The 27,978-nt window shown below is 39.1% G+C and overlaps 1 protein-coding gene and 1 long non-coding RNA gene across 3 annotated transcripts in view; one reads left to right on the top strand and one right to left on the bottom strand.

Annotated features, from left to right (window-relative positions):
• Nucleotides 1-115: 115 nt before the first annotated feature.
• LOC115115131 (SLAM family member 5-like) lies at nt 116-11,180 on the bottom strand. Of its 2 annotated transcripts, none has more exons than XM_029643616.2 (7): nt 10,897-11,180; nt 4,415-4,714; nt 4,019-4,288; nt 3,063-3,182; nt 2,810-2,841; nt 756-827; nt 116-604 (listed from the first exon to the last, which is right to left on the bottom strand). In XM_029643616.2, exons 1-7 carry the CDS (start codon nt 10,961-10,963, stop codon nt 527-529), a joined length of 939 nt encoding a protein of 312 aa, XP_029499476.1. In that variant the 5' UTR covers nt 10,964-11,180; the 3' UTR covers nt 116-526. The 2 variants fall into 2 exon arrangements, with proteins under 2 accessions (XP_029499476.1, XP_064881459.1); XM_065025387.1 differs by lacking the exon at nt 10,897-11,180 and adding an exon at nt 4,974-6,104.
• LOC135574291 (uncharacterized) overlaps nt 9,959-27,978 on the top strand; it is a 237,640-nt gene continuing 219,620 nt past the window's right edge. The window contains exons 1-2 of the long non-coding RNA XR_010465285.1: nt 9,959-10,264; nt 10,354-10,457. This is a non-coding gene — a long non-coding RNA (uncharacterized LOC135574291). The remainder of the gene's footprint in view (nt 10,265-10,353; nt 10,458-27,978) is intronic.

The raw sequence follows: 27,978 nt of genomic DNA, 5'->3' as shown, positions 1-27,978 counted from the left end.
GTATTATTAAGGTCTATTCATTGTCTGATTTCACACAACAACAAAAGATAGTTAGTGAGTATATGATGAATTGATGTGAATGTGGCCTATGTGATTTCTACAAAGCATGTCTGTGGAATGTAAAACATTTTACTGTACAATAGACACATCTAAACCAAAATACATACAAACATAAATAACTTGTTTCCAAACAGAAACACCGGCAATCTTTAAGAATATAGTTTTGAATTGCCATTAGTCGTTATTACACAAATATAAACAGTTAATGCAACAATAGAATGCAATAGAACCTAACAAAAAGTTATGTAACACTGACTATCTTGAAAATAACAAGTTGTACCACACAATGACCATGAACAGATGAAGGTTGCAGTTCTGAACAAGTAAGAAAATAAAAACAGAAATGTGCAGGTTGTGATGAAATGAAACGGTAACATCTATTACAGAAGGTACACATGTAGGATGCAGAGGATGCAGAGGGTTCTATATCTATAGAAGCCCAGCTTATGACCACATCCTGTTCAGCTTACAGTACTTCCTGGTAGGAAGAAGAGGGGTCTTCTGGCTGGCGTCCAAATGTGATCTTGTCATATAGAGTCTGCGGCTAAATGTTAAAAGCAACCAAGAACAAACTGTTTCAGCATTATGAAATGTAGACAATTTCCAAGTAGACTACATGGTCTCCCTTTCACACAGATACTGTATTATTTTATTTATGTTCAAAGATATCAGGTATGACCATGTCTCGCCCTCACCATGTTCAGAATTGGGATGGCCAGATCGTCTACGGTCTCATAGATGGACATTACCTGACTGTTTGTTCTTGTCTGGAATAAAAACAGAAAAAGGTACTTAAACCAATAAACAAAATGGATGAACATAGCACAAAAACACAAAAATACTGTTAAAAAATACACAGCAATCAACAATTACAGTACACAGTATAGTGTAATACAGTACACAAACATGGGTCGTTCCACGAAAGAGTGCCTGCACATCAGAGACAGTCTCCAGAGTTACCAGTTGATACATACAGTTGAAGTCGGAAGTTTGCATACACCTTAGCCAAATACATTTAAACTCAGTTTTCACAATTCCTGACATTTAATCCTAGTACAAATGACCTGTCTTAGGTCAGTTAGGGTCACCACTTTATTTTTAGAATGTGAAATGTCAGAATAATAGTAGAGAGAATAATTTATTTCAGCTTTATTTCTTTCATCACATTCCCTGTGGGTCAGAAATGTATATGCACTCAATTAGTATTTGGTAGAATTGCCTTTAAATTGTTTAAATTGTGTCAAATGTTTTGGGTAGCCTTCCACAAACTTCCCATAGTAAGTTGGGTGAATTTTGGCCCATTCCTCCTGACAGAGCTGGTGTAACTGAGTCTGGTTTGTAGGACTCCTTGCTCGCACACGCTTTTTCAGTTCTCTCCACAAATGTTCTATAGCTTTGAGGTCAGGGCTTTTTGATGGCCACTCTAATAACTTGACATTGTTGTCCTTAAGCCATTTTGCCACAACTTTGGAAGTATGCTTGGGGTTATTGTTCATTTGGAAGACCCATTTGCTACCAAGCTTTAACTTCCTGACTGATGGCTTGAGATGTTGCTTCAATATATCCAAATTATTTTCCTCCTTCATGATGCCATCCATTTTGTGAAGTGCACCAGTCCCTCCTGCAGCAAAGCACCCCCTCAACATGATGCTGCCACCCCCGTGCTTCACGCTTGGGATGGTATTCTTCGGCTTGCAAGCCTCCCTCTTTTTCCTCAAAACATAACGATGGTCATTATGGCCAAACAGTTCTATTTTTGTTTTATCAGACCAGAGGACAAATCTCCAAAAAGTGCAATCTTTGTCCCCATGTGCAATTGCAAACCGTAGTCTGGCTTTTTATGGTGGTTTTGGAGCAGTGGCTTCTTCCTTGCTGAGCGGACTTTCAGGTTATGTCGATGTAGGACTCATTTTACTGTGGATATAGATACTTTTGTACCTGTTTCCTCCAGCATCTTCACAAGGTCCTTTGCTGTTGTTCTGAGATTGATTTGCACTTTTCGCACCAAAGTACGTTCAACTCTAGGAGACAGATTGCGTCTCCTTCCTGAGCGATATGATGACTGGGTGGTCCCATGTTGTTTATACTTGCGTACTATTGTTTGTACAGATGAAGGTGGTACCTTCAAGCATTTGGAAATTGCTCCCAAGGATAAACCAGACTTGTGGAGGTCTACAATTGTTTTTCTGAGGTCTTGGCTGATTTCTTTAGATTTTCCCATGATGTCATGCAATGAGGCAGTGAGTTTGAAGGTAGGTCTTGAAATACATCCACAGGTACACCTCTAATTGACTCAAATTATGTAATTTATCAGAAGCTTCTAAAGTCATGACATAATTTTCTGTAATTTTCGAGGCTGTTTAAAGGCACAGTCAACTTAGTGTATGTAAACTTCTGACCCACTGGAATTGTGATACAGTGAATTATAAGTGAAATAATCTGTCTGTAAACAATTGTTGGAAGAATTACTTGTGTCATGCACAAAGTAGATGTCCTAACCGTCTTGCCAAAACTATAATTTGTTAACAAGAAATTTGTGGAGTGGTTGAAAAACCAGATTTAATGACTCCAACCTAAGTGTATGTAAACATCCGACTTCTACTGTATAATCCAGAGGAACATCCCAATAATATTTTATGTAGAAATTGTAAATTGTCATTTTAAAAGGCTGTGATATTACATGAAGTACCCTTTAGCCCACATGGGCTTAGACACATTCAGATACATAATAATGGCAATGCATACTCACATCTTTCATTCTTGTGTCGTCAGTTAGATCAGCTGTGTATGACAAGAACAATATATCAAACAATCAGATAGATACCAAACCGGATATCTACAAACATACCCAAGAATGAATAAATTACACACTTATGAGGTTCCACACTCTTTTTCTGATGTCCATAATATTCCTAAGGCCAAGATTTTGGGTTAAGGGATACTAAGAATAAAAGCCTTAAATGTCCCTTTAAGTAAGGATGAGACCCCTATGCTGTACATACCCGTGTTACAGCACCCCCTGCAGTAATACATTGCCACAGCTACAGTGAGGATCAGCAACACAGCGACGCCTACTGGTACCACGATGTAGATCCTATACCACTCCATCCATGTATCATACTCTATAACACAGATGTGATTAGACTGGTGTTTCTGAAACCTGCTCATGGAGACCCAAAGGGGTCCACGTTTCATTTCTTGCCCTAGACATGATTCCACTAATCAACTCATCATCATACCTTAGTGGAATCATGTGTGTAGTGTTATGGCATTAACCTAAATGTGCACCAATTTGGGTCCCCAGGACCAGGATTAACACTGACCAGTGGTTCCTAACTCCAGTCCTCTAGTACACCCAACAGCACACATTTTATGTTGTAGCCCTGACAAAAAAACTGAATTAACTCATTGAGGGCCTGATGATTAATGACAAGTAGAATCATATGTGCTTGTCACCGGAGCTTCAATAAAAATGTGTACTGTTGGGGGTACTGGAGGACTGGAGCTGGGAACTACTGGATTAGACTATGCAATATGCTAAAGCCTACAGAGTTCCATATTACATCTACCCAATGTCCTCACATGTATTACATAATACTGTATATTATATCTACCCAATGTCCTCACATGTACTACATAATACTGTATATTATATCTAACCAATGTCATCACATGTACTACATAATACTGTATATTATATCTACCCAATGTCCTCACATGTATTACATAATACTGTATATTATATCTAACCAATGTCATCACATGTATTACATAATACTGTATATTATATCTACCCAATGTCCTCACATGTATTACATAATACTGTATATTATGTCTATCCAATGTTATCACATGTACCACATAATACTGTATATTGTATCTACTCAATGTCATCACAAGTTCTACATAATACTGTATATTACATCTACCCAATGTCATTATTATGATATTTAGTTACCTGGGGTGGTTGTGTCATTACTACACTTTACTGTTACCGAGGCAGATTTCTCACTGACTAGGTTGGAGGTGTTGCAGGTTACACTGATGTCTCCGTCTGCTGGTGACAGAGAGAAGTGTATCTGCTGGTCGTCCCTGTATGTTTCATTCCCTCTCTCCCAGGTGTAGGAGAGGTTGGAGCCGACTGACACGTTGCACAGCAGCCACACTGAACAGGACTGGTTGGCCAAAAGCGTGATCTCCTTCTGGATCTCCACCTTGGATATAGGCTCTGAGAGAGAGATAGAAACAGAGAGAGAAACAAAGAGAGGGAGAGAGATAATCATTCTAAATGGACCATACCTTCAGGAGAAAGACTATACAAGATAAAACCTTGAAAAAGCACAAAGCATTCTACCATGTACTTGAAGATGGATGGTCTTGGTTGGAATCTGTCCTCCTTTGTTTGATGCGGCAGAAACGAGAAATTCCCCTGAGTCTTGCAGTGTCAGTTCTCTTATTATTAAACTGAAGTTACTGTCGTTCATCTCTAGTCTCCCCTTAAACTGTGATCTTGGTAAGGAAATGTTCCCATCAAATTCTACAATGACCTTTTCTTTATACTTCCACTCCATTGACTTGATACCTTCCCTTTCTAAGCCTGAGGGAAGCTCCACTGAGTCCCCCACTGCTTTGTTGAACAGAGAAATACCCACACCTGAAACACACAAATACACAACATGACATTCTGACATTGATCAATGGTTACACTTTTCACTACAGGGCTCTTATTACTGTGTAATTATTGTTAATGAAAGTAGAGTGTAGAAAGTATTGTAATTACTCATGTTACACTGTACACAGTGTGCCTACAGTGTGCCTACACAAATAATAACACAATAATAGACTGCAATGTAAAGTCTTACCCCACCACCAAATAGATAATAATGGATTTCATTATTTAATGGGTTTCATACTTTACTTTATTCAAGTCCACTCCTCCCCCACATTCAGCAGAACACGATGAGATTACAGGAAAAGAGAAGTGGGGGTGGATCTTTATCAATATATGCTCTTCTGCTCACGTACAAACTGAACTCAGCATAAAAATAAACTTCTCTTTTTCAGGACCCTGTCTTTCAAAGACAATTAGTAAAAATCCAAATAACTTCACAGATCTTTAAACACTGTTTCCCATGCTTATTCAATGAACCATAAACAATTAATGAACATGCACCTGTGGAACGGTTGTTAAGACACTAACAGCTTACAGACGGTAGGCAATTAAGGTCACAGTTATGAAAACATAGGGCACTAAAGAGGCCTTTCAATTCACTCTGAAAAACACCAAAAGAAAGATGCCCAGGGTCCCTGCTCATCTGCGTGAATGTGCAGATTTGCTTATATCGTTGAAGGAATGAGCGCTACACCGAGGCCTGTACTCTGGAGCGGGATTGATTTGGAGGTGGAGGGTCCGTCATGGTCTGGGGCAGTGTGACACAGCATCATCAGACTGAGCTTGTTGTCATTGCAGGCATTCTCAACGCTCTGCGTTACAAGGAAGACATCTTCCTCCCTCATGTGGTACCTTTCCTGCAGGCTCATCCTGACATGACCCTCCAGCATGACAATGCCACCAGCCATACTGCTCGTTCTGTGCGTGATTTCCTGCAAGACAGGAATTTCAGTGTTCTGCCATGGCCAGCGAAGAGCCAATCCCATTGAGCACGTCTGGGACCTGTTGGATCGGAGGGTGAGGGCTGGGGCCATTCCCTTCAGAAATGTCCGGGAACTTGCAGGTGCCATTGTGGAAGAGTGGGGTAACATCTCACAGCAAGAACGGGCAAATCGGATGCACAATCTCCATGAGGAGGAGATGCACTGCAGTACTTAATGCAGCTGGTGGCCACACCAGATACTGACTGTTACTATTGATTTTGACCCCCCCCCTTTGTGCAGGGACACATTATTCAATTTATGTTAGTCACATGTCTGTGTGAACTTGTTCAGTTTATGTCTCAGTTGTTGAATCTTGCTATGTTCATACAAATATTTACACTTGTTAAGTTTGCTGAAAATAAACGCAGTTGACAGTGAGACGACTTTTCTTTTTTGCTGAGTTTATGTGGATATGCAACCATCACATGTGCGAGACCTTGGATCCTTGAAAAGCGCTATATACCATGTATTAAATACCATGTACTAAATACCATGTATTATTATTATTACTATTATTATAATTGTTATTATTATTTGAACTATTAATATTATTACATCATGTGTTTACAGTGTAATTATGCACCAGAAATGCATCATACAATGCATGGGCAACATATACATACATATAAACAACATGTAACAACATATAAACAACATATACATATAAACAACATGTAACAACATATAAACAACATATACATATAAACAACATGTAACAACATATAAACAACATATACATATAAACAACATATACATATAAACAACATATACATATAAACAACATATACATATAAACAACATGTAACAACATATAAACAACATATACATATAAACAACATGTAACAACATATAAACAACATGTAACAACATATAAACAACATGTAACAACATATAAACAACATATACATATAAACAACATGTAACAACATATAAACAACATGTAACAACATATAAACAACATATACATATAAACAACATGTAACAACATATAAACAACATATACATATAAACAACATGTAACAACATATAAACAACATATACATATAAACAACATATACATATAAACAACATATACATATAAACAACATATACATATAAACAACATGTAACAACATATAAACAACATATACATATAAACAACATGTAACAACATATAAACAACATGTAACAACATATAAACAACATGTAACAACATATAAACAACATATACATATAAACAACATGTAACAACATATAAACAACATGTAACAACATATAAACAACATATACATATAAACAACATGTAACAACATATAAACAACATGTAACAACATATAAACAACATATACATATGTATAAACAACATGTAACAACATATAAACAACATATAAATACATGTAACAACATATATACATACATATAAGCAACATGTAACAACATATAAACAACATGTAACAACATATAAACAACATATACATACGTATAAACAACATGTAACAACATATACATACGTATAAACAACATGTAACAACATATAAACAACATGTAACAACATATAAACAACATATACATACGTATAAACAACATATAAACAACATATACATACATATAAGCAACATGTAACAACATATAAACAACATATACATACATATAAACAACATGTAACAACATATACATACGTATAAACAACATGTAACAACATATAAACAACATATACATACGTATAAACAACATGTAACAACATATAAATACATATAAACAACATGTAACAACATATAAACAACATGTAACAACATATACATACATATAAACAACATGTAACAACATATACATACATATAAACAACATGTAACAACATATACATACATATAAACAACATGTAACAACATATACATACATACAAACAACATGTAACAACATATAAACAACATATACATACATATAAACAACATGTAACAACATATACATACATACAGACAACATGTAACAACATATACATACATACAGACAACATGTAACAACATATAAACAACATATACATACATATAAACAACATGTAACAACATAATAACAACATATACATACATATAAACAACATGTAACAACATATAAACAACATGTAACAACATATACATACATATAAACAACATGTAACAACATATGTATACATATAAACAACATGTAACAACATATACATACATACAGACAACATGTAACAACATATAAACAACATGTAACAACATATACATACATACAGACAACATGTAACAACATATAAACAACATATACATACATATAAACAACATGTAACAACATAATAACAACATATACATACATATAAACAACATGTAACAACATATAAACAACATGTAACAACATATACATACATATAAACAACATGTAACAACATATATATACATATAAACAACATGTAACAACATATACATACATACAAACAACATGTAACAACATATAAACAACATATACATACATATAAACAACATAATAACAACATATGCATACGTATAAACAACATGTAACAACATATAAACAACATGTAACAACATATAAACAACATATACATACGTATATACAACATGTAACAACATATAAACAACATATAAACAACATGTAACAACATATAAACAACATATACATACGTATAAACAACATGTAACAACATATAAACAACATGTAACAACATATAAACAACATATACATACGTATAAACAACATGTAACAACATATAAACAACATATACATACGTATAAACAACCTGTAACAACATATAAACAACATGTAACAACATATAAACAACATATACATACGTATAAACAACATTTAACAACATATAAACAACATGTAACAACATATAAACAACATATACATACGTATAAACAACATTTAACAACATATAAACAACATGTAACAACATATAAACAACATGTAACAACATATAAACAACATGTAACAACATATAAACAACATATACATACATATAAACAACATATACATACGTATAAACAACCTGTAACAACATATAAACAACATGTAACAACATATAAACAACATATACATACGTATAAACAACATTTAACAACATATAAACAACATGTAACAACATATAAACAACATGTAACAACATATAAACAACATTTAACAACATATAAACAACATGTAACAACATATAAACAACATATAAATACATGGCAGTCTACAATCAATCATATATTATTAACCTTTAAACAACGTTTTCTTTCATTAAGTAAGAATGAAAGAATACAGTTACAAGGAAGCAAACTTTAGTATGTAGGACATAACAGCAGTTGTTCTGGTCCTGCAGTGTAATTTAAGAGTCATTTGGACACACTTTATTTGGATAGTCCCATATGCAGAGCATTCAGAAAAGTATTCAGACCACTTTACTTTTTCCACACTTGTTACGTTACAGCGTTATTCTAAAATGGATAAAAACATGTTTTCCCCCTCATCAAATCTACACAATACCCCATAATGACAAAACATAAACAGGTTTTAATAAATGTGTGCAAATGTATATATAAAACCCCCCCTGAAATATCACATTTACATAAGTATTCAGATCCTTTACTCTGTACTTTGTTGAAGCACCTTTGGCAGCGATTACAGCCTCGATTCTTCTTGGTTTTGACTCTACAATCTTGGCACACCTGTACTTGTGGTTTCCTCCCAGTCTTCTCTGCAGATCCTCTCAAGCTCTGTCAGGTTGGATGGGGAGCGTCGCTGCACAGCTATTTCTAGTTCTCTCCAGAGATGTTCGATCAGGTTGAAGTCCGGGCTCTGGCTGGGCTACTCAAGGACATTCAGAGACTTGTCCCAAAGCCACTCCTGCATTGTCTTGGCTGTATGCTTAGGGTCATTGCCCTGTTGGAAGGCGAACCTTCGCCCCAGTCTGAGGTCCTGAGTACTCTGGAGCAGGTTTTCATGAAGGATCTCTTTATACTTTGCTCTGTTCGTCTTTCCCTCGATCGTGACTAGCGTCCCAGTATTTGCAGCTGAAAAACATTCCCACAGCATGATGCTGCCACCACCATGCCTCACCGGGGATGGCGCCACATTTCTTCCAGATGTGATGGTTGGCATTCAGGCCAAAAATGTCAATCTTGATTTCATCAGAACAGAGAATATTGTTTCTCATGCTCTGAGAGTCCTTCAGGTGTTTTTTTGGCAAACTCCAAGAGGGCTGTCATGTGCCTTTTACTGGGGAGTGGCTTCTGTCTGGCCACTCTACCATAAAGGCCTAATTGGTGAGATGCTGCAAAGACGGGAGAAACTTCCAGAAGGGCAACCATCTCCACAGAGGAACTCTGGAGCTATGTCAGAATGACCATGTGGTTCTTTGTCACCTCCATGACCAAGGCCAGCTCTAGGAAGAGTTTTTGTGGTTCCAATCTTCCTCCATTTAAGAATGATCGAGGCCACTGTGTTCTTGGCGACCTTCAATGCTGCAGAATTTTGGTACCCTTCCCCAGATCTGTGCCTCGACACAATCCTGTCTCGGAGCTCTACGGACAATTCCTTCGACCTCATGGTTTGGTTTTTGCTCTAACAACTGTGGGACCTTTTGTAGACAGGTGTGTGCCTTTCCAAATTATGTCCAATCAATTTAATTTACCACAGGTGGACTCCAATCAAGTTGTAAAAACATCTCAAGGACGATCAATGGAAACAGGATGCACCCGAGCTCAATTTCGAATCTCATGGCAAATGGTCTGAATACTTATGTAAGTAAGGAATCCGTTTCTTCCCTATTTAATATCATTTAAAAAAAATCTAAAACCCTGTTTTCGCATTGTCATTATGAAGTATTGTGTGTAGATTGATGAGCATTTGTATTTATTTATTCCATTTTAGAACAAGGCTGTAACTTAAGAAAATGTGGAAAAGGAGAAGGAGTCTGAATACATTCTGAATGCACTGTAGATGATCTACAGATGGTCAAACTATCAACAAACTATCATTTGATAAGCATATGCTTGCTAAGGTTAGGTTAAGGTTAGGTTTAAAATAATGTTTAGCGCAAAGGTTAAGGTTAGGATAAGGGTTAAAGTTAGTTAAAAGCAACAAGGAAGTTAACCGTTTAATCCTAACTTTATCATGCAAGCAAATGTTACTGATACAAAACATGAGCAGCAGAAAGTAAAGATTCCATACAATACTAACCATAGTGGAGGATAGAGAGTAGGAGTATTCCCTGTTTGGAGAAGGAGGAGAGGGGACCACCAGACATCTCTGTTAGGAATTGTATGTCTGTTTCCTCTGGCTGTACGTCCTACCTATCTCTAAGTGATTGACTGGTAGCTAGCTAGACCCACAAACACACACTGAGAAGAGTAGAGAAGAGAAAGAAGAGATTTCCTTTGATGAGGGCTGCTGTTCTAGAATAATCCCGGTATGTTAGTTAAAAAGGAAGTCACACTATAGTCGTTCTCTGAAAATACCCCTTCACTCAGCTTGAGAGTTAGACCATGAGGAGTGGGTGTGTGTCTTTTACTGTACGGATCAGGCTGATGCTATCAGAACAGTGTCTGTGTGATTTTCATGTAGGTGTCGTATGCCTGCAGAAGGTTTGCATGAGTTCTCCTGCATGCTCATTGTTCAGTGTGGCTGAGGTACATGAAAAACCCGGCAACTTGTGTGTTTTTGGGAGGAAGTGGGTCCTAGCTTACTGACAAAGGTCCCCCTCTACGTTTCAGGTAACATCTTGTGTCACTTCCTGTCTGGTGGTCTCCGTGACACACACACAGACACACTGTAGAAAGTATTCAGACCCCTTGACCTTTTCCACATTTAGTTACATTACAGCCTTATTCTAAAATGAATTAAATACATTTTTGACATTTCTCTTCTAGTCTATCTATAATAGTATATAATATTATATTCTGTTTTATTACCAGGGGTATTCCAATGTAATGCCAGACATTCAATTATAGAGTTTTGCTGTCAGCAATGTGGTTGAAACTGAAATGTTGCCACCCCATCACTTTTCCTGGTTTGGTAAAGAGGAAGTGATACACAGTACCAGTACTGACCAGCTCATCAGAACTGCTGCAGAGAGGATATGACATTAGAAAACTGTCCTTTTCAGGCACACCCTTCCCTAAAAAGTCATTATGAAAATCTCAATGGGTCTTCAGCTGATAGGGTACAGCAGTTGAACTAAGCTCATGAGGTTAAGGTTAAGTTATATTCTTAAAGAGATTCTCCAACGCTTGTATATTTTTAGCAAGTAGTTGTGAAAGTATCGCTCATGAGCCAAAAGTGGTCCTTGAAATTGCGTATTATGTCACATACAGTGGGGCAAAAAGTATTTAGTCAGCCACCAATTGTGCAAGTTCTCCCACTTAAAAAGATGAGAGAGGCCTGTAATTGTCATCATAGGTACACTTCAACTATGACAGACAAAATGAGAAAAAAAAATCAAGAAAATCACATTGTAGGATTTTTAATGAATTTATTTGCAAATTATGGTGGAAAATAAGTATTTGGTCACCTACAAACAAGCAAGATTTCTGGCTCTCACAGACCTGTAACTTCTTCTTTAAGAGGCTCCTCTGTCCTCCACTCATTACCTGTATTAATGGCACCTGTTTGAACTTGTTATCAGTATAAAATACACCTGTCCACAACCTCAAACAGTCACACTCCAAACTCCACTATGGCCAAGACCAAAGAGCTGTCAAAGGACACCAGAAACAAAATTGTAGACCTGAACTAGGCTGAGAAGACTGAATCTGCAATAGGTAAGCAGCTTGGTTTGAAGAAATCAACTGTGGGAGCAATTATTAGGAAATGGAAGACATACAAGACCACTAATAATCTCCCTCGATCTGGGGCTCCACGCAAGATCTCACCCCATGGGGTCAAAATTATCACAGGAACGGTGACCAAAAATCCCAAAACCACACGGGGGGACCTAGTGAATGACTTGCAGAGAGCTGGGACCAAAGTAAGAAAGCCTACCATCAGTAACACACTACGCCGCCAGGGACTCAAATCCTGCAGTGCCAGACGTGTCCCCCTGCTTAAGCCAGTACATGTCCAGGCCTGTCTGAAGTTTGCTGGAGAGCATTTGGATGGTCCAGAAGAAGATTGGGAGAATGTCATATGGTCAGATGAAACCAAAATATACATTTTTGTAAAAATTCAACTCGTCGTGTTTGGAGGACAAAGAATGCTGAGTTGCATCCAAAGAACACCATACCTACTGTGAAGCATAGGAAACATCATGCTTTGGGGCTGTTTTTCTGCAAAGGGACCAGGACGACTGATCCGTGTAAATGAAAGAATGAATGGGGCCATGTATCGTGAGATTTTGAGTGAAAACCTCCTTCCATCAGCAAGGGCATTGAAGATGAAATGTGGCTGGGTCTTTCAGCATGACAATGATCCCAAACACACCGCCCGGGCAACGAAGGAGTGGCTTCGTAAGAAGCATTTCAAGGTCCTGGAGTGGCCTAGCCAGTCTCCAGATCTCAACCCCATAGAAAATCTTTGGAGGGAGTTGAAAGTCTGTGTGGCCCAGCAACAGCCCCAAAACATCACTGCTCTAGAGGAGATCTGCATGGAGGAATGGGCCAAAATACCTGCAACAGTGTGTGAAAACCTTGTGAAGACTTACAGAAAACGTTTGACCTCTGTCATTGCCAACAAAGGTTATATAACAAAGTATTGAGATAAACTTTTGTTATTGACCAAATACTTATTTTCCACCATAATTTGCAAATAAATTCATTAAAAATCCTACAAATGTAATTTTCTGGATTTTTTTCCCCCTCATTTCGTCTGTCATAGTTTAAGTGTACCTATGATGAAAATTACAGGCCTCTCTCATCTTTTTAAGTAGGAGAACTTGCACAATTGGTAGCTGACTAAATACTTTTTTGCCCCACTGTAAGTGCAGATTGCTCTCTCTCTCACTCTGCTGTGGGTGCATGATGTACCTCTTGCTAGATGTCCCTCATATGGCAAGGGGCTGAGGCTCATTGGTTGAACTCAAATTGCTAGGGGGCTTGCCCAGGTGGGGAAAATTAAGGGAAAATGGTGCAGCACAGCTTCCAGAAAACCCCCAGACTTCCTTACTAATTAGGGTAAGACAGTAGTTCTGCTCATACTACATAATACACTACAGTATATTTACAAAAATATGTGGACACCCCTTCAAATGAGTGGATTTGACTGTTTCAGCTACACCTGTTGCTGACAGGTCTTTTTATTTGAATTTTTTATTTCACCTTTATTTAACCAGGTAGGCCAGTTGAGAACAAGTTCTCATTTACATTACATTACATTTACATTTAAGTCATTTAGCAGACGCTCTTATCCAGAGCGACTTACAAATTGGGACCTGGCCAAGATAAAGCATAGCAGTGTGAACAGACAACACAGAGTTACACATGGAGTAAACAATCAACAAGTCAATAACGCAGTAGAAAAAAAAGAGAGTCTATATACATTGTGTGCAAAAGGCATGAGGAGGTAGGAGAATAATTACAATTTTGCAGATTAACACTGGAGTGATAAATTATCAGATGATCATGTACAGGTAGAGATATTGGTGTGCAAAAGAGCAGAAAAGTAAATAAATATAAACAGTATGGGGATGAGGTAGGTAAAATTGGGCGGGCTATTTACCGATAGACTATGTACAGCTGCAGCGATCGGTTAGCTGCTCAGATAGCAGATGTTTGAAGTTGGTGAGGGAGATAAAAGTCTCCAACTTCAGCGATTTTTGCAATTCGTTCCAGTCACAGGCAGCAGAGAACTGGAACAAAAGGCGGCCAAATGAGGTGTTGGCTTTAGGGATGATCAGTGAGATACACCTGCTGGAGCGCGTGCTACGGGTGGGTGTTACCATCGTGACCAGTGAACTGAGATAAGGCGGAGCTTTACCTAGCATGGACTTGTAGATGACCTGGAGCCAGTGGGTCTGGCGACGAATATGTAGCGAGGACCAGCCGACTAGAGCATACAGGTCGCAGTGGTGGGTGGTATAAGGTGCTTTAGTAACAAAACGGATGGCACTGTGATAAACTGCATCCAGTTTGCTGAGTAGAGTGTTGGAAGCTATTTTGTAGATGACATCGCCGAAGTCGAGGATCGGTAGGATAGTCAGTTTTACTAGGGTAAGTTTGGCGGCGTGAGTGAAGGAGGCTTTGTTGCGGAATAGAAAGCCGACTCTAGATTTGATTTTAGATTGGAGATGTTTGATATGAGTCTGGAAGGAGAGTTTACAGTCTAGCCAGACACCTAGGTACTTATAGATGTCCACATATTCTAGGTCGGAACCATCCAGGGTGGTGATGCTATTCGGGCGTGCGGGTGCAGGCAGCGAAGGGTTGAAAAGCATGCATTTGGTTTTACTAGCGTTTAAGAGCAGTTGGAGGCCACGGAAGGAGTGTTGTATGGCATTGAAGCTCGTTTGGAGGTTAGATAGCACAGTGTCCAAGGATGGGCCGGAAGTATACAGAATGGTGTCGTCTGCGTAGAGGTGGATCAGGGAATCGCCCGGGTCTATAAAATCAAGCACACAACCATGCAATCGCCATACCCAAACATTGGCAGTAGAATTGCCTTACTGAAGAGCTCAGTGACTTTCAATGCGGCACAATCATAGGATGCAACCTTTCCAACAAGTCATTTAGAAAGATTTCTGCCCTGCTAAAACTGCCCCGGTCAACTGTAAGTGCTGTTATTGTGAAGTGGAAATGTCTAAGAGCAACAACGGTTCAGTCGTGAAGTGGTAGGCCACATAACCTCACAGAACGGGACCGCCGAGTGCTGAAGCACGTAGCGCATGAAAATCGTGTGTCATCGGTTGCAACACTCACTACCGAGTTCCAAACTACCTCTGGAAGCAACATCAGCACAATAACTTTTAATCTGGAGCTTCATGAAATGGGTTGCCACTATGCCCCAAATGGCACTATGCCCCAATGCATAGTGCCAACTGTAAAGTTGGGTGGAGGAGGAATAATGGTTGGGGCTGTTTTTCATGGTTTGGGCTAGGCCCCTTAGTTCCAGTGAAGGGAAATCTTTACGCTACAGCATACAATAACATTCTAGACAATTCTGTGCTTCCAACTTTGTGGCAACAGTTTGGGGAAGGTCCTTTCCTGTTTCAGCATGACAATGCCCCCGTGCACAGAGCGAGGTCCATACAGAAATGTTTTGTCAAGATCGGTGTGTAAGAACTTGACTGGCCTGCACAGAGCCCTGACCTCAACTCCATCAAACACCTTTGGGATGAATTAGAACGCTGACTGTGAGCCAGGCCTAATCGGCCAACATCAGTGCTCGACATCACTAATGCTCTTGTGGCTGAATGGAAACAAGTCCCGGCAGCAATGTTCCAACATCTAGTGGAAAGCCTTCCCAGAAGAGTGGAGGAGCAAATGGGGGACCAAGTCCATATTAATGCCTATAATTATGGAATGAGATGTTCAACAATGTTCAGGTGTCCACATGCTTTTGGTCATGTAGTGTACTTTGTAGTCTCCAAATTTCCAGAGCATGTCTTTAATTTAAAAGTCACAAAATGGATGTACCAATCACAGATTGACCCTTTCACTCACACGTTGACGAGCCCAATAACTTGATTAGGCTGAAGGGAGGGCTGGACAAAGTAGGTTGTATGGAAGAGTTGACAATGATGACAACATCCACTCATTCTATCTTGTGGATGAAAAACTTAAGTTTATTAAAAAAGCGCAATGCAAAGATATTCAAAAAGTACAGTTGAATAGAAAAAAAACATGTATAATACTGAAAGTATTCTGTAAAAATCATAAAGAAAATTTTTATTATATCATGTAATGACAGAAAAATGAATCAAAGATAATACATTTCAGACATTGACAACATAAACAATAAATAAAAAATAGCCACGATGGTGCCGCTATGGAAGCCATGGATGATCGTTCTCATAAATGTTTTGTACATTTAATCATATTTAGTGGTCTTTAAAGGTCCACTTTTATCTCGATATCAAATCATTTCTGGGTAACAAGTAAGAATCTTACTGTGATTGTGGTAAAAAATAAACAAAAAATAGTTTCTAAGCAAAGAGCAATTTGTCAAACAAGAATGATGCTATGAATGTCTGGGAGTGGTCTGAGTGGGAAGGGGCAAACTGAATATTAGGCAGTAGTTCCTAATGTCTGGTATACTCAGTGTATATACACACAACACAGGAAATCACATTTTTTGACTGCACTGGGCCTTTAAGTTTTTTTGTATGGCCATTTTTCTATCAGCTTTTTGTTTTTTGATTGGTAATTTAGAATCCATAATTAATTGGTCATCAATAATGATTTTAAAGTTTGAATTTGCCAGTTTTGGCTCAATTGCTATCTAACAAGCTAACTTTGAGACTGTGTGTATGTGAATGGACTAGAATGTCAACACTGGAGAGACGCAGAAGACGTGAGAGGACTGCATGAGGAGATGGCTGGGACTAGTGGATAAGATACTCTAACTGCTAATGTTATTCTTCCAGCATCTTTGTGGCAGCATAATAGCATCACCCAAGTGGGTGCTACATAGAGTTAGTGGAGAGGAGTGGCTAGCCAGCTAAGCTAAGCATCACCAGCATGGTGCGCTGCTGAGGCTACAGACCCTGACTGTCTTTCTACTCTGAGCGGCTCCCTCTGTTCATAGGATCATCAGACCGTCAATGCTTCCTCAGACCTCGGTGTCATCAGATCTGCTTCCCTGATCATATATCATCCCTTCCAGTTTCATTACTCTCAAAATGTATAGTTAAATAAAACATTTTTATACAATTACTGTAGCTGCAGATAAGATCCATAACACCATATCATTGTTTAAAAAGCTGTTGCAGTTATACACAAAAACCAATATTAAATCAAATATATATGTTGTTATATATAAGAGAGTAATAGGATACGGTGCCTGTCAAATTTGATTGATTGCTGACCTTATGACCTGTACAGAATATGTGCCCCCGCCCCGCCCCCCCTGTTCGTGTGGTCATGTGTTAGAGGGTGTTTGAACTTTTGGGGCCCATGCCCCCCCTCCACCCCCCAGTTTTATCTCCCTTATGGTTGTTATCTATGAAGCAGGAATGTCTGGGGCTATTGTCCATTTCAGGCTTTAAACAACAATTAAACAGCCATCTAAATAATGTTTCTCAGCCTAGTTTCCTATTGAGTTCTCTTTATATGTACAGGCACAGAGCTTCCAGATGGCTCCAGCCTAAGGATTTTCAGTGCATGTACACACGGGAGATTAGAACCCCAAAGAAAAGATCCAAAGTTATTTATCCTCCATCTCCCTAAAGGTACTTTCAGATTCAGGTTTATCATGACAGCCGCTTTATGAAAGGCCTTTACTTATGGCTAAACAGCTTCTACACAGCTTATTAATTAATGCTGTGGGATGAAATTATGTGTTTCTAGGAGGGCTTAAACAAATATACAGTGAAACAAACATGGCCACTTTACACACATTTTTATTGACTTTTAAAAAGACCACAGTAACATGACAGAATTTGTGCAAAGGCAACGAAATCTGCTAGGGGATATTAAATGTACAACAGTAGTATTCTGTAACAAGCAATACGTGTTAAACATAAGGGACATGCAATCATGACAGGCTCTTTATGAAAGGCCTTTAACTATGGCTAAACAGTTTTCCACACATCTTATTCATTAATGATGTGGGCATAGCTCCCTTCAGTAACCACGAGCACAACCGTTCAATGATTTTAACGGGCGGCTTTATTCAGTAGTTTCAGTGAGAATTATCCCCTTCAGTGAGAACTATAAAGTAAATTAAAAATACAGTTAAGCACACTCTTACAACATTATCTTAGGAGTGACTTATTAGCTTGGTATAACTCGGAAGTGCTTACATACATAACAGTTTAACCGGCGTTATAAGGGGTTCAGATTAAACACATGAATAAAGGAAAAAATACCTCATTGGCTGCTTATTACAGAAGGGAGGAAATCAAACTTCACACTTATTATTCCTGGCATGAATTCACACTTCATCCTAACATACACTCTTCAACCTTTATGAACTACACCCGATGACATGAAAACTTAGCTAACGCAGCGCAGGATTGCCTTCCCTACAAAAGTGTGTTGCTACAATAAGGATCCCCAGTTACAAACAGTATTAGCTACGTAGTTCCGCTTGTATTATCATTTTCTCCGCACAGCGGACACATATTTTGGAATTATAACATGTGTTAAAATGTAGGTACTAAATATTTTGAATTAAATCACTGGTTTTAAAAATGTATCGCACGCTTTAACGATAGGGGAAGAGGTCATTTCATATTTCGTTTTAGGGGGGGGGTTATTAACTTTATGGAAAACAATATTCACACAAACAACACCGCTTAGAGCAGTTTGGAGATTATTAGCCATGTAAACGGGGAGCAAAAGAGCTGATTTAACCAACTCTGTAAAAACCCCGACTGTAACCATTATAAAACTAAAACAAAAAAAAAAATGTCTCGAAACACACACATAGTTAGGGACAGAACGTGGAGCATATACTTTAACACTGTTACCACAGCTTTAGCGCAAACCCCACAGCCCCGAATATTTAGCTGCCAGGACAGATTAAAAAAGAGATGTGAATAAGGGAATCCCTCCTAATAGATATTTCTGAAGGCTACTGGACATAGGTGATTGGGAAGCGACTGTTAGACGTAGATTATCAGAAGCAATTTATAGTCTTTCCTACAATGGTATGTTATAAAGTTTGTAATAATGTACAACTGTAGGTCTCCAATGTTTTTACATAAAAACACTAAGGATGCATGTTTAAATAGTAGTACAATTTGGTAATTAATTCGAACATGTCTTTAAAAAGTTAGTACTATATATTTTGGGTCTTAAATCAATGGTTTTAAAACAGTATCTCACCCTTTAACGAAGGGAAAATGTCCTTTCATCTCCATCAACCACGTCTGTCACGAAGAAAAAAATACAGAAAATCCGGGTGCGTGCGTGCGTGAGTGTGCGGTACAACTGTAGACCTCCAATGTTTTTACATAAAATACTAATGATTCTTGTTTAAATAGTAGTACAATTTGGTCATTAATTCTAACACGTCTTTAAAACGTATGTACTAAATATTTTGGAATTAAATCACTAATTCTCACTGAAACTACTGAATAAAGCCGCCCGTTAAAATCATTGAACGGTTGTGCTCGTGGTTACTGAAGGGAGCTATGCCCACATCATTAATGAATAAGATGTGTGGAAAACTGTTTAGCCATAGTTAAAGGCCTTTCATAAAGAGCCTGTCATGATTGCATGTCCCTTATGTTTAACACGTATTGCTTGTTACAGAATACTACTGTTGTACATTTAATATCCCCTAGCAGATTTGTTGCCTTTGCACAAATTCTGTCATGTTACTGTGGTCTTTTTAAAAATCAATAAAAATGTGTAAAGTGGCCATGTTTGTTTCACTGTATATTTGTTTAAGCCCTCCTAGAAACACATATTTCATCCCACAGCATTAATTAATAAGCTGTGTAGAAGCTGTTTAGCCATAAGTAAAGGCCTTTCATAAAGCGGCTGTCATGATAAACCTGAATCTGAAAGTACCTTTAGGATCTTTTCTTTGGGGTTCTAATCTCCCCGTGTGTACATGCACTGAAAATCCTTAGGCTGGAGCCATCTGGAAGCTCTGTGCCTGTACATATAAAGAGAACTCAATAGGAAACTAGGCTGAGAAACATTATTTAGATGGCTGTTTAATTGTTGTTTAAAGCCTGAAATGGACAATAGCCCCAGACATTCCTGCTTATAGATAACAACCATAAGGGAGATAAAACTGGGGGTGGAGGGGGCATGGGCCCCAAAAGTTCAAACACCCTCTAACACATGACCACACGAACAGGGGGGCGGGGCGGGGGCACATATTCTGTACAGGTCATCAGGTCATAAGGTCAGCAATCAATCAAATTTGACAGGCGCCGTATCCTATTACTCTCTTATATACATATAAATCCTTATGTGTATGTGTGAGGGCGCTTGCGTGGGTGTGCTTGCGTGTGTGTGTGTGCATAATCCATATTCCCAGGTTTATCCTGCTCCTCCTCTGATGAAGTGTCCCTCCATCTCCCTCAAAGACCTCTAACATATCACCACACAAAGTTATTTATCCCTCCATCTCCCTCAAGGACCTGTAACATATCACCACACAAAGTTATTTATCCCTCCATCTCCCTCAAGGACCTGTAGTAGATCACCACACAAAGTTATTTATCCCTCCATCTCCCACAAGGACCTGTAACATATCACCACACAAAGTTATGTATCCCTCCATCTCCCTCAAGGACCTGTAACATATCACCACACAAAGTTATTTATCCCTCCATCTCCCACATGGACCTGTAACATATCACCACACAAAGTTATTTATCCCTCCATCTCCCTCAAGGACCTGTAACATATCACCACACAAAGTTATTTATCCCTCCATCTCCCTCAAGGACCTGTAACATATCACCACACAAAGTGATTTATCCCTCCATCTCCCTCAAGGACCTGTAACATATCACCACACAAAGTTATTTATCCCTCAAGGACCTGTAACATATCACCACACAAAGTTATTTATCCCTCCATCTCCCTCAAGGACCTGTAACATATCACCACACAAGGTTATTTATCCCATCTCTCTCAAGGACCTGTAACATATCACCACACAAAGTTATTTATCCCATCTCTCTCAAGGACCTGTAACATATCACCACACAAAGTTATGTATCCCTCCATCTCCCTCAAGGACCTGTAACATATAACCACACAAAGTTATTTGTCCCTCCATCTCCCACAAGGACCTGTAACATATCACCACACAAAGTTATTTATCCCTCCATCTCCCTCAAGGACCTGTAACATATCACCACACAAAGTTATGTATCCCTCCATCTCCCTCAAGGACCTGTAACATATCACCACACAAAGTTATTTATCCCTCCATCTCCCTCAAGGACCTGTAACATATCACCACACAAAGTTATTTATCCCTCCATCTCCCTCAATGACCTGTAACATATCACCACACAAAGTGATTTATCCCTCCATCTCCCTCAAGGACCTGTAACATATCACCACACAAAGTTATTTATCCCTCCATCTCCCTCAAGGACCTGTAACATATCACCACACAAAGTTATGTATCCCTCCATCTCCCTCAAGGACCTGTAACATATCACCACACAAAGTTATTTATCCCTCCATCTCCCTCAAGGACCTGTAACATATCACCACACAAAGTTATTTATCCCTCAAGGACCTGTAACATATCACCACACAAAGTTATTTATCCCTCCATCTTCCTCAAGGACCTGTAACATATCACCACACAAAGTTATTTATCCCTCCATCTCCCTCAAGGACCTGTAACATATCACCACACAAAGTTATTTATCCCTCCATCTCCCTCAAGGACCTGTAACATATCACCACACAAAGTTATTTATCCCTCCATCTCCCTCAAGGACCTGTAACATATCACCACACAATGTTATTTATCCCTCCATCTCCCTCAAGGACCTGTAACATATCACCACACAAAGTTATTTATCCCTCAAGGACCTGTAACATATCACCACACAAAGTTATTTATCCCTCCATCTCCCTCAAGGACCTGTAACATATCACCACACAAAGTTATTTATCCCTCAAGGACCTGTAACATATCACCACACAAAGTGATTTATCCCTCCATCTCCCTCAAGGACCTGTAACATATCACCACACAAAGTTATTTATCCCTCAAGGACCTGTAACATATCACCACACAAAGTTATTTATCCCTCCATCTCCCTCAAGGACCTGTAACATATCACCACACAAAGTGATTTATCCCTCCATCTCCCTCAAGGACCTGTAACATATCACCACACAAAGTTATTTATCCCACAAGGACCTGTAACATATCACCACACAAAGTTATTTATCCCTCCATCTCCCTCAAGGACCTGTAACATATCACCACACAAAGTTATTTATCCCATCTCTCTCAAGGACCTGTAACATATCACCACACAAAGTTATGTATCCCTCCATCTCCCTCAAGGACCTGTAACATATCACCACACAAAGTTATTTGTCCCTCCATCTCCCACAAGGACCTGTAACATATCACCACACAAAGTTATTTATCCCTCCATCTCCCTCAAGGACCTGTAACATATCACCACACAAAGTTATGTATCCCTCCATCTCCCTCAAGGACCTGTAACATATCACCACACAAAGTTATTTATCCCTCCATCTCCCTCAAGGACCTGTAACATATCACCACACAAAGTTATTTATCCCTCCATCTCCCTTAATGACCTGTAACATATCACCACACAAAGTGATTTATCCCTCCATCTCCCAAGGACCTGTAACATATCACCACACAAAGTTATTTATCCCTCCATCTCCCTCAAGGACCTGTAACATATCACCACACAAAGTTATGTATCCCTCCATCTCCCTCAAGGACCTGTAACATATCACCACACAAAGTTATTTATCCCTCCATCTCCCTCAAGGACCTGAAACATATCACCACACAAAGTTATTTATCCCTCCATCTCCCTCAAGGACCTGTAACATATCACCACACAAAGTGATTTATCCCTCCATCTCCCTCAAGGACCTGTAACATATCACCACACAAAGTTATTTATCCCTCAAGGACCTGTAACATATCACCACACAAAGTTATTTATCCCTCCATCTTCCTCAAGGACCTGTAACATATCACCACACAAAGTTATTTATCCCTCCATCTCCCTCAAGGACCTGTAACATATCACCACACAAAGTTATTTATCCCTCCATCTCCCTCAAGGACCTGTAACATATCACCACACAAAGTTATTTATCCCTCCATCTCCCTCAAGGACCTGTAACATATAACCACACAATGTTATTTATCCCTCCATCTCCCTCAAGGACCTGTAACATATCACCACACAAAGTTATTTATCCCTCAAGGACCTGTAACATATCACCACACAAAGTTATTTATCCCTCCATCTCCCTCAAGGACCTGTAACATATCACCACACAAAGTTATTTATCCCTCAAGGACCTGTAACATATCACCACACAAAGTTATTTATCCCTCCATCTCCCTCAAGGACCTGTAACATATCACCACACAAAGTGATTTATCCCTCCATCTCCCTCAAGGACCTGTAACATATCACCACACAAAGTTATTTATCCCTCAAGGACCTGTAACATATCACCACACAAAGTTATTTATCCCTCCATCTCCCTCAAGGACCTGTAACATATCACCACACAAAGTTATTTATCCCATCTCTCTCAAGGACCTGTAACATATCACCACACAAAGTTATTTATCCCTCCATCTCCCTCAATGACCTGTAACATATCACCACACAAAGTGATTTATCCCTCCATCTCCCTCAAGGACCTGTAACATATCACCACACAAAGTTATTTATCCCTCCATCTCCCTCAAGGACCTGTAACATATCACCACACAAAGTTATGTATCCCTCCATCTCCCTCAAGGACCTGTAACATATCACCACACAAAGTTATTTATCCCTCCATCTCCCTCAAGGACCTGTAACATATCACCACACAAAGTTATTTATCCCTCCATCTCCCTCAAGGACCTGTAACATATCACCACACAAAGTGATTTATCCCTCCATCTCCCTCAAGGACCTGTAACATATCACCACACAAAGTTATTTATCCCTCAAGGACCTGTAACATATCACCACACAAAGTTATTTATCCCTCCATCTTCCTCAAGGACCTGTAACATATCACCACACAAAGTTATTTATCCCTCCATCTCCCTCAAGGACCTGTAACATATCACCACACAAAGTTATTTATCCCTCCATCTCCCTCAAGGACCTGTAACATATCACCACACAAAGTTATTTATCCCTCCATCTCCCTCAAGGACCTGTAACATATCACCACACAATGTTATTTATCCCTCCATCTCCCTCAAGGACCTGTAACATATCACCACACAAAGTTATTTATCCCTCAAGGACCTGTAACATATCACCACACAAAGTTATTTATCCCTCCATCTCCCTCAAGGACCTGTAACATATCACCACACAAAGTTATTTATCCCTCAAGGACCTGTAACATATCACCACACAAATTTATTTATCCCTCAAGGACCTGTAACATATCACCACACAAAGTTATTTATCCCTCCATCTCCCTCAAGGACCTGTAACATATCACCACACAAAGTGATTTATCCCTCCATCTCCCTCAAGGACCTGTAACATATCACCACACAAAGTTATTTATCCCTCAAGGACCTGTAACATATCACCACACAAAGTTATTTATCCCTCCATCTCCCTCAAGGACCTGTAACATATCACCACACAAAGTTATTTATCCCATCTCTCTCAAGGACCTGTAACATATCACCACACAAAGTTATTTATCCCTCCATCTCCCTCAAGGACCTGTAACATATCACCACACAAAGTTATTTATCCCTCCATCTCACTCAAGGACCTGTAACATATCACCAGACAAAGTTATTCATCCCTCCATCTCTCTCAAGGACCTGTAACATATCACCACACAAAGTTATTTATCCCTCCATCTCCCTCAAGGACCTGTAACATATCACCACACAAAGTTATTTATCCCTCCATCTCCCTCAAGGACCTGTAACATATCACCACACAAAGTTATTTATCCCTCCATCTCCCTCCAGGACCTGTAACATATCACCACACAAAGTTATTTATCCCTCCATATCCCTCAAGGACCTGTAACATATCACCACACAAAGTTATTTATCCCTCCATATCCCTCAATGACCTGTAACATATCACCACACAAAGTTATTTATCCCTCCATCTCCCTCAAGGACCTGTAACATATCACCACACAAAGTTATTTATCCCTCCATCTCCCTCAAGGACCTGTAACATATCACCACACAAAGTTATTTATCCCTCCATCTCCCTCAAGGACCTGAAACATATCACCACACAAAGTTATTTATCCCTCCATCTCCCTCAAGGACCTGTAACAGATCATCACACAAAGTTATTTATCCCTCCATCAAGGACCTGTAACATATCACCACACAAAGTTATTTATCCCTCCATCTCCCTCAAGGACCTGTAACATATCACCACACAAAGTTATTTATCCCTCCATCTCCCTCAAGGACCTGTAACATATCACCACACAAAGTTATTTATTTCTCCATCTCCCTCAAGGACCTTTAACATATCACCACACAAAGTTATTTATCCCTCCATCTCCCTCAAGGACCTGCATGAAGTAAAACAATCCCCTAAGAATAAAACATAGAGACATACAGTGGGGCAAAAAAGTATTTAGTCAGCCACCAATTGTGCAAGTTCTCCCACTTAAAAAGATGAGAGAGGCCTGTAATTGTCATCATAGGTACACTTAAACTATGACAGACAAAATGAGAAAAAAAATCCAGAAAATCACATTGTAGGATTTTTAATGAATTTATTTGCAAATTATGGTGGAAAATAAGTATTTGGTCACCTACAAACAAGCAAGATTTCTGGCTCTCACAGACCTGTAACTTCTTCTTTAAGAGGCTCCTCTGTCCTCCACTCGTTACTTGTATTAATGGCACCTGTTTGAACTTGTTATCAGTATAAAAGACACCTGTCCACAACCTCAAACAGTCACACTCCAAACTCCACTATGGCCAAGACCAAAGAGCTGTCAAAGGACACCAGAAACAAAATTGTAGACCTGAACTAGGCTGGGAAGACTGAATCTGCAATAGGTAAGCAGTTTGGTTTGAAGAAATCAACTGTGGGAGCAATTATTAGGAAATGGAAGACATACAAGACCACTGATAATCTCCCTCGATCTGGGGCTCCACGCAAGATCTCACCCCGTGGGGTCAAAATGATCACAAGAACGGTGAGCAAAAATCCCAGAACCACACAAGGGGACCTAGTGAATGACCTGCAGAGAGCTGGGACCAAAGTAACCAAGCCTACCATCAGTAACACACTACGCCGCCAGGGACTCAAATCCTGCAATGCCAGACGTGTCCCCCTTCTTAAGCCAGTACATGTCCAGGCCCGTCTGAAGTTTGCTAGAGAGCATTTGGATGATCCAGAAGAAGATTGGGAGAATGTCATATGGTCAGAGGAAACCAAAATATAACTTTTTGGTAAAAACTCAACTCGTCGTGTTTGGAGGACAAAGAATGCTGAGTTGCATCCAAAGAACACCATACCTACTGTGAAGCATAGGGGTGGAAACATCATGCTTTGGGGCTGTTTTTCTGCAAAGGGACCAGGACGACTGATCCGTGTAAATGAAAGAATGAATGGGGCCATGTATTGTGAGATTTTGAGTGAAAACCTCCTTCCATCAGCAAGGGCATTGAAGATGAAACGTGGCTGGGTCTTTCAGCATGACAATGATCCCAAACACACCGCCCGGGCAACGAAGGAGTGGCTTCGTAAGAAGCATTTCAAGGTCCTGGAGTAGCCTAGCCAGTCTCCAGATCTCAACCCCATAGAAAATCTTTGGAGGGAGTTGAAAGTCTGTGTTGCCCAGCAACAACCCCAAAACATCACTGCTCTACAGGAGATCTGCATGGAGGAATGGGCCGAAATACCAGCAACAGTGTGTGAAAACCTTGTGAAGACTTACAGAAAACGTTTGACCTCTGTCATTGCCAACAAAGGGTATATAACAAAGTATTGAGATAAACTTTTGTTATTGACCAAATACTTATTTCCCACCATAATTTGCAAATAAATTAATAAAAAATCCTACAATGTGATTTTCTGGATTTATTTTCTCTCATTTTTTCTGTCATAGTTGAAGTGTACCTATGATGAAAATTACAGGCCTTTCTCACCTTTTTAAGTGGGAGAACTTGCACAATTGGTGGCTGACCAAATACTTTTTTGCCCCACTGTACTTTAAATAGATACATTAGAATTTGATATTAGAACATTAGTTCCAGATTTATATCATTTTAGTATCAATACCATATGGCTATTAGTCTTACCGGGGCATTATCGTGGCTTCAATCGAGAATAGACTGAATCTGCCTCTGGTGGGGTTGCTCTTTCTATAGAGGACAGGGTTATATACAGAATAATATACACTTATATACAGAACAATATACCGATATATACATAATAATATGCAGAATATTACAATGATATATACAGAGTAATGTATAGAAATATATACACTTATATAC

This window comes from Oncorhynchus nerka, linkage group LG12, assembly GCF_034236695.1.
Source record: "Oncorhynchus nerka isolate Pitt River linkage group LG12, Oner_Uvic_2.0, whole genome shotgun sequence".
Classification (NCBI taxonomy): Eukaryota; Metazoa; Chordata; class Actinopteri; order Salmoniformes; family Salmonidae; genus Oncorhynchus; species Oncorhynchus nerka.
The sequence above is the reverse complement of the archived record's forward strand: the minus strand, read 5'-3'. Positions and strand labels throughout refer to the sequence as shown.